Source organism: Cydia fagiglandana, chromosome 26, assembly GCF_963556715.1.
Source record: "Cydia fagiglandana chromosome 26, ilCydFagi1.1, whole genome shotgun sequence".
In the NCBI taxonomy this organism is placed as follows: domain Eukaryota; kingdom Metazoa; phylum Arthropoda; class Insecta; order Lepidoptera; family Tortricidae; genus Cydia; species Cydia fagiglandana.
The window spans coordinates 1,837,615-1,855,976 of record NC_085957.1 but is presented as its reverse complement, the minus strand read 5'-3'; the positions used below and the strand labels follow the sequence as shown (position 1 = coordinate 1,855,976).

Genomic DNA, 18,362 nt, shown 5'->3' with positions numbered 1-18,362 from the left:
TTAGGGTGACTATGATGTCGGCACGATGAGAATCAGTGTTACACAATTTTTATTAGGTACTTAAGTAAGTTTATATAAATAGGTATGTATTTATTTCGGCATGTTTAAATTGGTGAAATGAGAGCCAATACAGAATAAATAATTGACAAAATTGAAATCCAAAGTCCTTAAACATTACAGACACATTTATGCATTGTTATAATAATAATAAACACATTGATAATAAAAGAAAAATAGAACTTTATCGTAATTTACTGACTTTTGGGACGATACCAGAAACGTTACTGGGAATTTACCCTCTTTGGAAAATTTACTAAGAACGGCACATCACTAATTTCTTTACATTTCACGACTCTTCTCTTTTCGCACAGGTGGCCTAGCACCGTGAACACCGAAGTTCGCAAATTACGGGCATCTTTCTCTTTTACTCCTATAAAGGAGTAATTACAGTAATAGAGAAAGATGCTCGCAATTTGCAAACTTCGATGTCTATGGTCCAGTGACAAGCGTCCTAGTTAAAAACGATAGCAAGCGGGCGTAGCGGACCCACGCGACCCTCAGGCAGTTACGAATTTGCCCTAAGACCGAGTAGGCCCGGGCCTAGGGCGGCCAGATATTTTGGGCGGCAGTCTATATGATGGGTGCTGAGAAAGGGGGGGCGGCTAGAGCTTGCTATGTTGGGCTTGGGGCCTAAGGCGGCAAATACTGTATGTAATTCCTCCACTGTCCTGAGAGCCGACCCCGTTGCGTCTTTGTCGCACTTGTAAATTCGTACGTAAGTGTGACAGAGAGGCAACACGTCGAACATGGTTCACAGTAGACCCTCTGGTTCTGTCAGCATATTTGTCTCTCTATCTCTCTCACTCATACCTGTGTTCTTGACAGACGTTACGGCGGACCACCTTCCTAACGATCGACCATGTTCGTGGTCCAGTACCTACGCCTACTAGTAACAGCTTTTCTTCTTCACTTGGTCCCTCAATACTGAGGATCGTGACATCATATCCTTCTGTTGAAGACCAGGTTCCTCCATAGGGTTCTCTTCCTCGCCAAGCGCATGGCCTCGTGCAGTTTTAATTGCATAGGTGCCGTAACGTGAACACACCATTTAGAACAACTAAATTAAGTACCTAAGGTTGTGTGAAGCGTTTTACACAAGAGAAAAAACTATATCCATCCCTTTTTAGGCGAAAAGACAGTATGATTTCTATTACTAATATAACTATGCACGATTAAGAAAAGATCCTGGTCAAACTATATATTTAAATGTTATCCTAATATCCCACATACATAAGACGTATGGTCACCCTAATTAGAAAGAGATACAACGGCCCACCTTGACTATCTCATGTGGACACACTTTTTGGCCAATGTCCGCCATCCAGTTATGGTTAATGTCCATGGTTTACACTTAAAGAACCTACTACAAACGATTTATGGCTCCTTTACACGATGGGCCATAATATTGGCCCACTAAATGGTGTCGGATGTCTTGTGGCACGGCGGTATGGCCACGGTGTTTTTCGTCCGCACATCAACAACCCAGAGGGTAAACTATAGGCCTTATTGAGATTAGTCCGGTTTCCTCACGAAGTGATGTAGTGGGCCAGCGATGGCGCGTACGCATGTACACGTGGCCCATTCTATAGTACGTGCTCTCAACCGTCGCATGGCCATTTAGCTGGTCCAGCCTGGGCCATTGTGTAGAGGACCCATTACAGTACCTACTATAATATGTAATGTAATGTAAAACGTTGTACAATACACGTACGAAAAGGTAATTCGCAACTCGTGTCGATTTAAAACACTCCCTTCGGTCGTAACGTGTTTCAATTTATCGCCAGCCGTTGCGAATTTCCTGCTTTTCGCACGTGTATCGTAATGTATTATTACAAGGATTACCTTTGATAAATGAAGTTTTTCGTTCTTGAGGACGTGCATACCGTACCCGAACAACATTCCGATGAAGAAGGGAGGGGAGCGTACTATAGTGTTATAGTAATACCACGTCCAGTAGAAGGCAGCAGACGAGCTGTAAATAACAGCGGGTTCATTAGGGTTCCGTACCCGAAGGGTAAAACGAGACTCTATTACTAAGACTCCGCTGTCCGTCCGTCCGTCACCAGGCTGTATCTCACGAACCGTGATAGCTATACAGTTGAAATTTTCACAGATGATATATTTCTGTTGCCGCTATAACAACAAATACTAAAAAGTACGGAACCCTCGGTGGGCGAGTCCGACTCGCACTTGTCCCGTTTTTTTTACTCTCATTCCCCTTGCTATACCAGTGGGGAGACTTCGGGCAAACACGGCTCCGTTCGGGTCAGCATTGCTCCGAACAATTAAGGCCCCTGTACATATTGGGCCAGCTTGGGCCAGTCTGGGGGACGCATTTATGCGTTAGAGGGAGCAAGTGATATTGCTATCTCATTCTACCGCTGCGTCTCTTGGACTGACCAACAATATGTACAGGGGCCTTTAGGGTTGACACAACTTGACGTTCCTTTGCGTGCACGACCACAGATAATTACTTGAATTTTGACAACCCGAACTAGTCGAAAGGGATAGTGCCATAATTTAGGAACTCTGGAATCTCCTGGGTCACTCTTAAAATACTAGTTATTTCGTATTTATTAATGAACCAAACTTGATTTTTCTGGTAGTTATAAGGGCTTTCTATAATGGGACATCTAATACTAAAGACGTTTGTAGAACATGGTACAGCAGCTCTTCTAAGAAACTATGCTACTATTGTTTCCTGGTTGATGGGACAGAATAACAACAAGAAATAGTTGATCGACCCGATTACACCTTCTCATAACTGTGTGCTAATGCTATGCAAATAAATTCTTTGAAACTTTACCCCCAGTTGCGCGGTGAATCCTTCGTTACGTCAGGAAAGTTGAAATAGAAACAGAAGGCGAGCGTCGCGGCCGCGGCGCCCAGCGCGCCCCACGTGCGCCCGCGCGCCCGCCCCGCCCCGCACACACACAGCAGCAGCGCCGCCGCCACGTGCAGCTGCATGTCCACCGACAGGTACCAGCTGTGACCCAGGCACTGCACACAACACTCATTACATCATTATCAGTGATCATGCGGCGTACTGGATACTACATCGCGATAGATCAAATTATTTTTTTTGTCAAAAATAATGAGGCCACCTACTAACTTTGAATAGCGAGCGTGTATTAATATATAAAGGGCTGTGCACACCGGCTTGCGTGTGCGTGACGTGCACGTGCGCGTGAGCTAAAATGTTAGAGCCGCACACGCACACGTCACGCAAGCGGTCTCTCATAACGCAGAGAACATATGGAAGAACTATTATATAATCTGTGATATAATGGAGCCCTCCGAGTCCAATATAACAACGCGTTCCGAGTGCTGCGGGGGCTGCCCCGCTTCTGTAACGCATCAGGGATGTTTGCGGAGGCGCTTAATGGATTGCTTTTATGCAGCCATACGCAAGCAATGCTCATCCCTGGTGCGCCGGGTGCGGGCCAGCCCCAACCCCATCCTGCGTTCTATCGCGGACAGGCTCGACTGTCCATACTTGAGACACTGCTGTGAGAAGCATGTTTCTTGCAGCCTGTATTACTTATATTTAATTTTGTGTAAGTAATTAAGTTTGTACTAACATTAAGCCCGCTCCACACTCGTGCGCGAATCGCGGCGCGAAGCCGCGAACGCGAGTCTGGAGTCGATTTCGCATATCAGCGAACTAGACTCCACACTCGCGTTCGCGGCTTCGCCCGCGATTCACGCGCATAGTCTGGAGGGGGCTTTAGACATAAGAATCTATAATAGTTGTGTTAAACGGGGTGAGTAGGTTTCGCGGGGGGAGTTGGATTGCGAACCCAGAATTTCATTTTTGAGTAGCTACTTTAATTTTTGGGCTTAGGTTGCTCTCAAAGTGATTTGATTATATTTTTAGACATATTTTTTCTTCTTTTCGCAACACTAAGCTGCCAAATCATACAATTTTGAAACACAAATTCACTGTCAAAGTTGATGCTCGAAATCGGCGGATTTTTAGTTGAATTAAACTTTGTTTTTAAGTGATGTTTACCAAAGTAAGTGTTCATCCACCTTTCGGATATCGTTTAAATACTTACATGGCTTATTGGAAACAGAAAAACTTAAGTTATATTTTCTTTATTTATAATGGTTTTAACATAGAAAACGATCCAACCGCATTTGAGGATTTTTATGGGGAGAGTAGGGTTATACTGAGGGGTGAGTTGGCTCGACAACGGGGACAGTTGGGTCATGAATGGGGAGAGTTGGTGTTACGAACGGGGTGTACCGGTTTGATAGAGGGGGGAGTTGGTCTTCGTAGTTCAGGGTTGTCGATTTACATTTAAGTTGTCAAAAGTGTCTTACATTATGATAAAATGGTAAATATTATTAACAAAAATATTGAAGTAGCGAAGGAATTTAATAAATTCCAAATTAACTAAATATGTTATATTAAAATTTGCATTTTATTTATTTCATACAGTAATTATGGAAGTCAGTAGTCGATATTTGACCATGATTAAATGTCAATGTGCAATGTGGTGTGCTGATCATGCATTTGCATACCTAAATACGACACTACGTCGAAAGACCTCCCTTCTGACAACGCAGTGTCATGCTAGTCATGTGTTTGCACACAAAATTGTGACACTGCGGCGATAGACGTTTCTGTCTGCCGACGTGTCATAGTGTGTCATGCAGGTCATTAATTTCATATTAATGTTTTTGATGGGATTCACCTCACTAATTCCATATAGATCAATAGTTATTTGTACAACAAGAGATCAAAGTTCGATATTTCTTCGAGTGCTTATTTTGAGTCCCGTGCAAGCGAAAGATTCTATAATAGATTCACGAGCGTAGCAAGTGAATCTAATTTAGAATCTTGAGCGTAGTAAGGGATTCAAAAGCGCACGAGATGTAAATAACTTTGATCTCGTGTAGTACACAAAATTTTTCACCCTAAGCAGTGAGAACATACCTAGAGGGACAGAGATAATAGAACCCAACTATGTATATCGAACTTGTATTAGACCCCGCATGTTGAAATGACATTTGACTATAAAGGTTACTAGAATGTCATTTTGTCTCACTCAGTGAGCAAAATGCGATTTTGCTCACTGAGTGAGTCAAAATGCGAGCAAAATGCGATTTTGCTCACTGAGTGAGACAAAATGACTCAGTGAGCAAAATCGCATTTTGCTCACTGTTTTTAAGAAGCAAAGTACCCTTGTTCGAGCTGCTGAGGTGAAAAATATATTTTTCTAAATTGATCTAAAAAACTATTTATACGTCATAAAAATAAGGATCACTACTTACAGAAAACATTAAACCGGTTTAAGTAGGAGCATAAATAAAACATAATTTTGCTACATTAATCTCTTGACAATACGAGCAATCTTGATCCAAAAGTGTCAACCCTAGCAATTTTTCCATCTCGCCCCATTGCTAATAAGCCTTATGACCCCAACTACGGGGTGAGCTGGCTTTGCCTACTATTATGAATTTTTCATTGAAACTATGCAATGAAGCAACAAACTATCATTGAGAAACTAAAATTCATACCTCCGGAACACTTTATTTGTATATAAATCAATGTGCCACATATAAAATAGTTATTTGTTTTACAAGGGGGCAAAGTTGTTGTTTAACCGCTCGTGCTAATATTGATACCCGAGTAAGCGAAAGATTCCAAAATTGAATTCGAAAAATGGAATCTTGAGCGATTTTTCACCACACCAACCCGAAGCAAATATTAAATGTAAAATATCAAACAAAATCAAACCAAATCAAATCCAAATGAATGTTATTAAATATTTATCATCCAAAATCATAATTTAAAAGTCAATTCTACCAGCAAACATAAGAAAACAACGCAAACTTTGCATTTGATTACTTTGCCTCACATGCGAATAAAATGCAACTTTGCTATCAGTTTTTGAAGTGCAAAGTAAGCCTTTCCGAGCTGGTGTGGTGAAAATAAACTTTTATCCAGGTTTGAACTTCGATTTCCAGCCAACTCACCGCGTTTTACGGTACTAACAAATTGTATGAGTCATATGTTACTTGAATAAAATGAATTTATTATTTACTAGCTGTTGCCCGCGACTTCGTCCGCGTGGAATCTTATCTTCCACATTTTACATCTTTAGTACCTATAATTTTCATATCCAAGCAATGTTGAAATTAAGTACTTTTCTTTTTTAGCAAGTTGTATGAAGTTTTAAGTCAAGTGGATTTTGATGTTGGTTGCTGAAAGTACTTTTCTTGTATTCTCATAATAGGTACCTATGCCCTTATACAAAGATTCAAGTTCCGCATTCCACACTCACAAAATATCTGATCTCCATACAAACTTTCAACCCCGTTTTCACCACCATAGGGATGAATTTTTAAAAACGCTGAAATTAGTTTTCTTGTATTTTAATATAATACTGCATTTTTACAAAGTTTCAAGTTCCTAGCTTAAAATAAAATTTGCACCCGAAGACGAACTTTCATCCCCTTTTTAACCCCCTTAGGGGTTGAATTTCCAAAAACGTTGCAATCACTTTTTTTGTAATCGGCTATTATGCCTTTCTACGAAGTTTGAAAGCATTTGTAATGGATTAAAATTTTCAACCCCTTTTTAACCCTGTTAGGGGATGAATTTTACAAAACGCTGAAATTACTTTTCCTGTCTTCTAATAATATCCCTAAATACAAAGATTCAAGTGCACCACTTGAATTTTTTTTTGATATCCATACAAACTTTCAACCCCTTTTTCACCACCTTAGGGGATGAGTTTTTAAAAACGCTGAAATTAGTTTTCTTGTATTTTAATAATATATCTTTTTACGAAGTTTCAAATTCCTAGCCTAAAAGAAAACTTTAACCCCGTACAAATTTTCATCCCCTTTTTAACCCCCTTAGGGGTTGAATTTCTCAAAATCGCTTCTTATCTCTTGTACACTTTATAAATGCAATCTGGTGTGCAAATTTCAACTTTCTGGCTTTTGTAGTTTAGGCTCTGCGTTGATGAATCAGTCAGTCAGTCAGTCAGTCAGTCAGTCAGGACACTTGCATTTATATGAGTATATATATATAGATTATTATAAGGATTTGTATAGTACAACGCCGCACGCGCACGTACACGTCACGCACACGCAGCCGGTGTGCACAGGCCTTAAATGCCTATAATATCGTAAAGTTTAGAAAGTACATTCCACGAAAATTTTAAAATTCAGAAGAAAAAAATGTTTTCCATTCCCTATAGTAGAACATGCTATGTAAAAAATGTATTTATAAGACGTGTTTGTAAACTTTTTAACGAAAATGAAAAACTTTATAATTTAGATTTGTTTGACTGTTCCATAAATTCACTAAAACGTGCTTTTCGGTAATTAATTAAGTATGTAATTTTTCATTACTTATGTCTCTTTCCGGTAATTTAATCACTACCCATTAATTTCACTCCGACTCTCGTGAGTGTATACTCACGAGAGTCGGAGTGAAATTTTCAGCAAAGTCGAATGCACAGGAAGGTTTTCTCTAATGGTGGCGGACACAAATTAAACAATCCTCTGTCATGCACAATTTATTATTATATCATAGTAGAATGTCAATATCACACAACGACTGTAAATTACTGAATTCGGAGTTGAGGATTAAATTAAAATTATTTAGGACGACACAGGTGACTTACATCTTAAGGCGCTATAGATGTGAAAAGAGAATTAGTCTATGGTCACCTAGCTTTTTATAAGGAAGGAGCATAGACAACAATGAAAAAATTTATTTTTTCTAACACTCCTCCTTATATGCTCCTGTAATAAAAAGCTCCGTGATATACAGGTACATACATGTTAATAAAATCAATAAAGGAAGAAACAAAATTTCAAATGTGAATGAATGCACTAACATTCGATACATTTCAATTTTAAACCCTTTACAAAACATATATGTCTCTCAATACACAAAGGCTTATAGTAAATACATCAGCAAGCACTATTTGTAGATAAATACAAAAACATTAATTATTATCCTGTATCGCAAAACAATATGTCAAGTTCTTTTATTATGGGAATATTCTAAGTCTAATAACAACTTATGAGCACTGTCATTAATATGTACATGATAACATCAAAATGTTTGTCAATTATTTCGGACAAGAAATTCTTAACAAAACAGATATCTTTACATACATGGCAATATACTCAAATTCACATATTCACCAATTCATAACATAGCCAGTATATCTGCGATCTAACCAGTCATCTGCTTAATCACTATTGGCATAAGCTACATTATCTAAATCATTACTTCTTTGAAAACAAAGACCATAATTTAGAATTCCAGCTAAATATTTAAGAACCCGTTTAGCGACATGCCAATGACTCTAGTCGAAAAATATTGCTGACTGTACTATACAAAATCAGCTGACTGCAAGCGTAAGATACATCCGAGTGGGTGCACAGTAGTAATAAGTACATAAGTGGCTCTAAAAGCTGTCTGGATTAAAATTACTCATCTTGTAAATACAGCTTATCAGATTCATCCAGCTTGCAGTTTACTGGCAATAGAGTAGATACAGATTTACAATTACTCATGTAAAATTTAGCCAAAATGCGCCTTATGAAACTGATCTAATACAGTGATATTATATGTTACAGTTACTTTCATACCAAGACAATCCTTAAACATCCTTTAAAATTGAATTTCAAAGTTAGTCTTTAAAAATGAAAGCAGTTCATTAATACAGCCGTTGATAGATACAAATGCTAAGAAAAATATTTAAACCTTTGTTATTTCTTAGCATAGAGATAAGGCTCACATTATACTTTGTTTACAGCCATAACGAAATTATACAAATCATGCTAAGACATAATAATGATAATAGATTCATCTTTGGTTATCTTAACATAAACATAAGGCTCGCAATAACTTTGTTTGCAGCCATTTTCATTTAAAACTGTAAACTTTTACATTTTACATGACATGCTTGCTTCAAGCCGTCGATGCTTTTTCTCAGTAAACATACTTTAATATTATTTCATTACCAGCTGGTTGCTCCATATAGGTAGATGGTTCATCAAAAATTACCGTTAAAAAAAAATGTAACGTCTATACGAACCATAACGTAGCGCCGGCTGATTTGAAATACTAAGCAAAAGTCTGAGGGTTTAATGTCTTACAATTGGCATATTGATATCCAAAACAAAAAAAACTTTACCCTACTTTTGACTGTAACCACAGGCAACAAAATGAACTTTATATCTAACAGCTCAACAAATTACCTGCAAATTCTAATAAGAACCCACTTAATTTCATAGCCCGGTCTACCAGTTCCCATACATGATTTCTTACTTGTTAAATTACCAAAGCGCGTCACGCAAAATAGGCGCTAGACGTCGACTTGCGGGAAAATAAAAAAAAATAAAACTTTGGCCCTGCTACAATAAAATACATATTAGCAGGTAAGCCACTCATGTTTTAAAAGGAAAAACTGATAGCCTCAGTGTATGTTTATTAGTGGTTCAGTTTGATAACTAATAGTGACAACAGTTAACAAACAATTACCTTCTCTGAGAAAATACCTCTCGTACTGCGAACGGGGGCAAGACATCGACGCATCGGCAGTGACCAATGTAATCGACTCTCCTCCTCAAAATGAAGGGTCAGGCAGAGAGGATGGAGTGTCTGAATTGCAGGTTCACGTCACCCTCATCACCACCATCTTCATCGAGCGACAGGAACTGATCAGAGAGCGGAGACTGCACATCTGGCGTTACTACCGCATCTGAAACATTTTTAGAGATTATGTTAGAATATTACTAATATCACAGTTGTCATTATCACTATTATCACAGTTATCATTTACTACATGATCATAATTATTCAAATCATTTAAAATTGCTCATCATTCATTTGTAAAAATAAAATAATAATGCATTATCAAACTTTATAAAATTTTAAATGATCATGTACAGTAAAATGCTCTTACACACGCCTCACAACTGGTGTCTTGTCCATAAATTTATCCTCTAAGAAAGCTACAGGTAAAAAAAAACTTTGTGATAATGGTTGGGATCAATTACACTATATATATTTGTATTTGCTTTTACACATTTTCACCATAACCAACAAACATAATTTCTTGGTACACGGAAAATGTTATTCAGCCAGACACACCAGTGACTCAAATAAATTTGATCCAGTCCATTCACATTAAGGTATTTTATTTGAAAACGATCTACTGGGGAACAGACTACTGTCATTACAGCATCGCCCCTGTAATGATCAATCAAACAACATTCCTGCAAAATAGTTCTAGCTTTCATTAAAATAAAAATGCTCCAAAAATAGTCCATCGTCAAGGTGAATTACCTATACCATACCATGAAATTTAAGAAAAAACTTTACAAGTCATTGTTACAGTATTCTGTCCCATAATCACTGCATCAGATTTTAATATGTAAATCAGTATGTTTCTCTACCAAATCAATAAAAAAAAAAGGGAACTTACATCTTTATTCTTCATAAGATGACCAAAGCTCCTCCTGGCTCAGTCATCAGAGAATGTCAGCAAGAAGCGGGCTCCATTCCGAGTGCCGACTTGCATCTGGTCAACAAGTCACTGTGGGTCAGTTCCAGTGGTTTAGCAGCACATCCAATGCACAGCCTGGGAACAGATGTCACAGACATCTTCCCAGTAAAACACGGTACGCAGCTGCTTGGCACATCGTGTTCATACTGAAAAACGACACCAACACTGAATTCCACCACCCAGGACATACAAACCATCACGATGCAGAAGCCCAAGACGCCTACACTATACCATAAATGCATTGGCGCGGGAACAGCAGCATTGGCACTCTGTAGTCCCTGCCTAGAGCGAAGGGACGCTGAGTGACCTGATTCGGGAATGGGCTGCACTTGCAATTTTAGACTGTAAAGCCCATTACTTTTGTAAGTAGATAAGAAACAGTTGCCTGTGATTTTACATAAAATTTGATTATAAATCCTACAGTGTATTTTAACATTGACAACAATACTATGTTTTACGGGGACTTGAATAACTGAAAATAAATTACTGGCCAGCTGTGGCACAAAAATGACATTGTATAAACAAGTTTTCTTACTAAGGGAAACTTTACCTACAAGCTCACCGATAAGCAGTTCTCCACTAGCAACAGATATCAAATATGCCTTCTTATTATATTCTTGAAGAACTTCATGACTACTAGCTAGGAGAACAATCGCGCCACGAGCCACGATGACATCTTGACAGGGACAAGCTAAGTTAGCCGCAGCACACAGTGCGTTATCTTCTTTATCTTCTGTATTCGCTATTGCTCCCTCACGCTTCCTCTTCACAAAACATCTGCGGGCCGCTTTTCCATTGCGCTTGCAACACGAGCATAAAAGCTTGGTAATCTTCTCCTTGATCAAATATGCTGATGAAATATCATAGTCAGTTTGAACGTTGCTCATTCGATGGTCTTCTTGTAAAGGAAATGCATAGACAATCTCAATAGTAAGTGTGTTTGTAAATCCAGCAGTTTCCAAACCGGACACTAGAACAATTTCTGGCAAACTGGAGAGCAACATGTCGGCTGCCTCGTCATCCTCTACATTCTTCCCTATATCAGCACGCCGGGCGACGAGCTTCATCACACCTTCAGTGTAGACAGATACGCAGGTACAATTGTGGTACTCAACTCGGTGTGACTTTCGAAGTAGGAGTACTTTCCTGTAGTCTGTAGTCTTCAAAGGCGTCAGCGAGCTTTCTACAGTCGTCCTTAGATTTCGTACAATCATACAATTTCTTATTAGCTGATACAAATCGGTTGAATGGAAAAGGGTAGATGCACGCCGGTGCCCTCGCATTGTCGCCGCCGTTCGTGTCGTAGCCATCGACGCAATTCCACAAATCTTCTAACGATAACAGCATAGTTAGCATTAACTCGTCAGTCCATCTCATCTTCCGATTGACATTGACGTAGCAGAGATGATTGAATTTGTGATTCCGCCATTTTGAGGTTATTTTCCCGCATGCTCGTCTAAGTCGACAACAATCAAGTTTTATTCTTATCGAGCACACACAGGACCTGTTATTCTAATTTCTAAACCCTTCCTGGGATAAAACAGTAACCTGTAACCTTCATTGTCTGGACCACTAACCTTTCAGCAAAGTCGAATGCACAGGAAGGTTTTCTCTAATGGTGGCGGACACAAATTAAACAATCCTCTGTCATGCACAATTTATTATTATATCATAGTAGAATGTCAATATCACACAACGACTGTAAATTACTGAATTCGGAGTTGAGGATTAAATTAAAATTATTTAGGACGACACAGGTGACTTACATCTTAAGGCGCTATAGATGTGAAAAGAGAATTAGTCTATGGTCACCTAGCTTTTTATAAGGAAGGAGCATAGACAACAATGAAAAAATTTATTTTTTCTAACAGAAATTAATACGTACTTCAACGTATAGGTATCTATACGTTCAAACTAATCTAGTACCTTATGTTTTTGTTACTTTATTTTACAGACTGCAATTTATATATATAATAAGGAAACTCCAGGTCTTAATTTAAGTGATGTGCAGGATGAAGGCGCAGGGCCTTGCGTAGGACTGCGGCGAAGGATGTCGTCGAAAATAAAATGCTTCTTTTACTCAACAAAATCGTAGTTTTAATTTGCAATAAATTACACTACATTTCGTCCATGTCAAAGGGTCGATTAAATCGGATTATTATATATCACATGTTTAAAAGTTATAAAATAAAATTGACTTATGAGGAGCCATTACGTTTCGAGCGGAGGGGAAAACGAAAGAGAACCCGGATAGGTGTATAGTGGCAACATTGATCATAGAGAGAGGTGTTGCCTGTGTAATAATAGAATGAGATGTAAAGGGTATACTACACGATTCTAACACTCCTCCTTGCACTTTACATGCCTAGAAAAGCTCTAAGTATGGCTCTACATAAAGCATACTTAGAATAAATTACATGCTGCAGACTTAAGTCTAGTAAAAACACATAGACGTAAAATATAGACATGCAGCTATAACTAGGTAAAACAGGAATTAATATCACATTTAAAAAAATCATAAGTAGAGAAGTAGTTCTTAATTAACATTTTAAAGGCTTAACATTAAGTCCCTGCATAAATTTACAATGTTTTTCAGCACATAAAGGTTTTGTTAATACATCTGCTACCATTTTGTCAGTCTGCAAGTACCTTACATTTAAGTTCCCTTTTTGAATCAGATCTTTAATGAAGTGATACCTTAGGTCTATATGCTTTGTTCTTTTGTGGGAGTGCTCTTTAACTAACAGTAATTTTTGAGCACTTTGGCTATCATTATAAATGACAGTGTCAAAAGTTTTATCGATAATTTCTGACAAGAAATTTCGTACAAAACATGTCTTTACAACAATCTCCAATAGCTACGTATTCTGACTCGCAACTTGAAAGAGAAGTACATTGTTGCTTTCTTGCCTCCCAGTTAATTACATTAGATCCTAACTTAATCACAAAGCCAGTATAGGACTTGCGGTCTGAAAGGTCATTGGCCCAGTCTGCGTCAGCGTATGCAGTAAGGTTAAAAGTATTGCTCTTTGTAAAACAAAGGCCATAATTAATAGTACCTTTTAGATAACGTAGCACACGCTTCGCCATGCGCCAATGATTTTCATCAAAACATGTGTTAAACATACTAAGTTGGCTACATGCATAAGAAATGTCCGGTCTAGTACAGACTGATAAATACATTAGACTTCCTAATAACTGTCTGTACTGATAGACTTCATCATCTAAACATGTCTTATTTGATTTCTGTAATTTACAATTAACCGGTAAAGGTGTAGAAACAGATTTACAATCTGACATATTATACTTGAATAATAAACGCTTTATGTACTCAGTTTGATCTAAGGTTGTGATACCATTTTCTCTATAAACATTCATTCCTAGACAATTATTCAATTTGCCCAAATGACGGACTTCAAAATTATTTTGTAAAAGTTGTAAAATATTATTAATACAATTATTGTGAAATACATAAAAATCATCAACATACAATGCAATAATAATATATTCAGTCTTTGTCTTCTTTGTATAAATACATGGCTCACATTTGCTCTGAGTAAAATTATTTTGTGCTAAGAAATCATGTATTTTGATATTCCACATTCGGCTTGCTTGCTTAAGGCCGTATAAGCTCTTCTTAAGCAAACAAACCTTATCACAGTTTTTAAAGCCTAAAGGCTGCTCCATATAAATCTTTTCGTTTAATTCCCCATTTAAAAATGCAGTTGTAACATCGATATGGTCTATTTGTAAGTTTAATTCAGTAGCAATAGAAAACAATATTCTCAGTGTGCTATGCCTCACTACAGGTGCAAAGGTGTCCGTATAGTCAATGCCCTCTACTTGGCTAAACCCACGGGCAACCAACCTAGCTTTAAATTTGGCAGGCTTACCTGAGGTGTCGAGTTTCTTTTTGTAAACCCACTTACACTTGACGATGTTTTCATCTGCAGGTCTGTCTACTGAGATCCATACCTTGTTTTTAATTAAAGAGTCATACTCACACTGCATTGCCTGCTGCCAGTCTTCCTTTTCAGAAGATTGCATGGCTTCGCGGTATGATGCAGGCTCATCTGGCGAATATCCTTCCGCTATCATAGATAAATCATAATCTCTGAGATGCTGTGGCACATTACCTCGTGTTTTACGTACGGGACGTGAACGAGACGTGTCGGAAACGGCCGGCAGCGTCGGCTCACTTGGTGCAGACTCCGGCAGAGAAGACACGGGACCCCTTGGAGCACCCACTTCATCACCGTCGTCATGATCATCAAATGATGACTCCGGCAGAGAAGACAAAGCGCCCCTTGGGACGCAATCTTCATCACCGGTACTGTCACTTGCACCTTCATCGCCCGTACAGTAGTGCTCAGAGAGCGGTGACCACGCCGGTTGCGTCAGGGTCTCTGCATCTGAAACTGTATTTGAAGAGGATGAGCACTCAGCTGATTTATCTTTTTCATTATTTTGAATGACATCATTAACATTAAAATGAGAGTCATCATTAAAATTATTCAATGCATTAAAAGAATTATTTTCATTATTAGTCATTGAATTATTAAAATTGTCTTTATCGATATAGTAATTATAAAAATTGGCTCCACAAGTCTTTTTACTACTGTCATGTTTTCCTATAAATTTATCCTCATTAAAAATAACAGATCTGGACTGTATAACTCTATGAGGTTTAGTGGGATCAATCAAACGGTATCCTTTAAAAGTTTCACCATAACCAACAAAAATTAACGCTTTTGCTCTAGCATCAAGTTTTCGACGCTTTTGACTAGGAACATGTGCATAAGCAGTACACCCGAAGACACGTAAATGGCTGATGTCTATAGGAGACCCAGTCCATAAGCTCTCGGGAATTCCACCTGAAAGCGCTCTGGTAGGAGACCTATTTTTCAGGTAAATGGCTGTCATAACTGCCTCTCCCCAGTAGCGGTTACACAGGCCGGATTCCTGCAGCATAGCCCTAGTTTTATCAAAAATCGTTTTAAAAGCCCTTTCCGCTGTTCCATTTTGAGCAGGATTGAAAGGGACAGTGGTTTGATGTATAATACCATGTTCTTTAAGATAATTGGCCAGTTTATTGTTTGTAAACTCAAGGCCATTGTCACTGCGCAAACATTTTATTAAAAATCCGGATTGTTTCTCAATCATAGTTTTAAAATTAATAAAATGTGAACTCACCTCTGATTTATGCTTCATAAGGTAACCCCACGTTTTCCGGGTATGGTCATCTGTGAAGGTCAAAAGGTAACGAGCTCCACCCCAAGTTTCGACTTGCATCGGTCCGGCCACATCTGAATGGATGAGTTCAAGTGGTTGGGTAGTGCGCTTCGTGCTGACAGCAGGATACGGTGCTCGCACCATCTTGCCTGTCAAGCACGGCTCGCAACTACCACTGATGGTGTCTTCTTTCTGAAAAAGTAAGTTCATGCATTTCTCCCCATCACCAAGAATCCTCATACCTGGTTCAGACAAATGACCTAGACGTCTATGGATTAGATCCATTGGCACTGTCGAAACAGCGTGAGCATTCACTGTCTCTTGCCTGGTTTGCAAGAGCTTGGAAGACTCCTCCTCAAGGATGTGTCGCACTTGAGCCTTATATTTATACAAACCATTTTCCTTAGAAGCAACTAACAGTTGATCGCCAGTGACTTTAACATTATCAAAGACTTTACAATGATCCCTACTAAAAACGACAGTATAACCCTTGTCAGTGATTTGACTAACGGACAGTAAATTGCTGGAGAGGTCAGGCACATGGAGAACATTTACAAGGCTAATATTGGAGCACAAAGGGACCCTACCACTACAATTGCTATGTAATTTATTACCATTAGCTATATAAATTGTAGAATTTTTACCTCTAGGTTCTTCTAGTAGCTCCTTATTAGCAACCATATGTTGGGACGCTCCGGAATCCACGACAAAATCATGGCAGCTGCTGCCGCTTCATACCATGGCTGATGCAAGCATAGTGTGGTTCTCCTCATTGTTCTTCAGCTCCTTCTTGTGCTTAAAGCAACGCTTGATAGTGTGTCCGCTCTTCTTGCAGAACTGGCAAAACATAGGCGATGACTTCTTCTTCTTGCTTCCTAGGTAGGCCTTCACACCCTCCTGGTCACTCGCACTTCTCCGGTGTTCTTCTTGTAGCAATCTGGCACGCACAAGCTCCACCGTGAGTTTGCTTGTAAGACAGGCGGTTTCCAGACCCGACACCAGGTTGTCAAATTCCTGCGGTAAACCACTCAACAGGATCTCCGCTACCTCATCATCGTCTATCTTCTTGCCTATATCATCGAGCTGTTGAACGAGCCGCATCACCGCCTCGACATATTCCGACATGCTGCTGTACTGGTTGTATTCTACTTTATGCAGTTGACGTAGCAAGAGCACTTTTCGGTATAGGCCCTTGGACTCGAAGGCATCGGCGAGTTTCTTCCAGGCATCCTTTGCCGACGTGGCATCTCGCACGTACTGGTACAGTGCAGGCTTGATCGTTAAACATATCTTAGCTAAAGCGCGGCTTTCGTGGGTCGCATTGGTGTCCGTACCTTCCACACAGCCCCATAGACCATCCAGCGTTAGTAGCATCTTCATAGCAAATTTCCAATTTGAATAGTTTGCCAAGCCATCCAGTTTCTCAACTGGAATGTGCCCGTTATTTTCACTGTTTGACGACATTTTGGACTAATTTGTAGTGACTAGTTGAGCAATCGAAGAAAAGTGAGGTTATATGCAAACGAGGGAAGTGCAATTCTAACCTCAAAAAAATGACACTATTTCCGACGTACCTTTCTGCGGTTTTGTTTTCAGTATCCTCGCAGCACTCTCTTCTGGGTACATAAACTGATGTGCAGGATGAAGGCGCAGGGCCTTGCGTAGGACTGCGGCGAAGGATGTCGTCGAAAATAAAATGCTTCTTTTACTCAACAAAATCGTAGTTTTAATTTGCAATAAATTACACTACATTTCGTCCATGTCAAAGGGTCGATTAAATCGGATTATTATATATCACATGTTTAAAAGTTATAAAATAAAATTGACTTATGAGGAGCCATTACGTTTCGAGCGGAGGGGAAAACGAAAGAGAACCCGGATAGGTGTATAGTGGCAACATTGATCATAGAGAGAGGTGTTGCCTGTGTAATAATAGAATGAGATGTAAAGGGTATACTACACGATTCTAACATTAAGAAATATTTTTGAAAACCTATTTGTAAACGACTGTTTGTTTCTTCTTAAATAAAATAAATAAAATATTTTTTTAAAGTTTTGAATATGTAAATACGATTGCATGTTTTTTTATCCAAAAAACTTGTACCGTAAAACGGGGTGAGTAGGTTTCGCGGGGAGTGTTGGGTTATGAATGGGGAGAGAAGGTTTGAGAGGGGGGTGAGAAGGGATTTTAAGGCTACTGCTACAAAAATAATGTATTCCAATTTAAAATGGGGCTATAGTAATACGCATAATAAAACAAAATCGATCCAAAAACCTTCCAAAATCACCTTTGTATGAAAAACCCTCTCACCCCAAATACGAGGCACTACGGGGTGAGGCGGGTTTTCCTCTTTATCGTCAAAGTTATGAAATGGAACTACCCAAAATAAAATACAAACTAAAATACAAACGTCCGAACCACTTATTATATACACCATTCAGTTTTCACATGTAAAAATAAAATTTTATCGAGGTTTGAAAGTCAAATTTCACCCAACTTACCCCATTTTACGGTACTATTTA

At 38.9% G+C, this 18,362-nt stretch overlaps 2 protein-coding genes across 5 annotated transcripts in view; both read right to left on the bottom strand.

The window, feature by feature from the left end:
- The window catches only part of LOC134677276 (O-acyltransferase like protein-like), a 28,243-nt gene that overhangs the window by 2,688 nt on the left and 7,193 nt on the right, over positions 1-18,362 (bottom strand). Inside the window, exons 5-6 of the mRNA XM_063535708.1 lie at positions 2,867-3,060; positions 1,903-2,032 (exon numbers count right to left, since the gene is read on the bottom strand). Of these exons, the coding sequence (XP_063391778.1) occupies positions 1,903-2,032; positions 2,867-3,060 (324 nt within the window). The remainder of the gene's footprint in view (positions 1-1,902; positions 2,033-2,866; positions 3,061-18,362) is intronic.
- LOC134677372 (uncharacterized) lies at positions 7,598-12,471 on the bottom strand. 4 transcript variants are annotated; one of them, XR_010100021.1, is made up of 3 exons: positions 11,158-12,471; positions 10,527-10,753; positions 7,598-9,800 (listed from the first exon to the last, which is right to left on the bottom strand). XR_010100021.1 is itself a non-coding variant. In XM_063535806.1 (2 exons), exons 1-2 carry the CDS (start codon positions 11,915-11,917, stop codon positions 10,583-10,585), a joined length of 927 nt encoding a protein of 308 aa, XP_063391876.1. In that variant the 5' UTR covers positions 11,918-12,471; the 3' UTR covers positions 7,598-10,582. The 4 variants fall into 4 exon arrangements, 1 of the variants encoding a protein (XP_063391876.1); XR_010100020.1 differs by having other exon boundaries at positions 11,162-12,471; XR_010100022.1 differs by having other exon boundaries at positions 11,170-12,471.

Coding starts and splice junctions, on each gene's coding strand:
- LOC134677372 (XM_063535806.1), bottom strand. CDS start 11,917: ATGGCTACGACACGAACGGCGGCGACAATGCGAGGGCACCGGCGTGCA. Junction 10,754..11,161: donor AACTGCTTATCGGTGAGCTT/GTAGGTAAAGTT, acceptor GTCGTTTTTCAG/TATGAACACGATGTGCCAAG.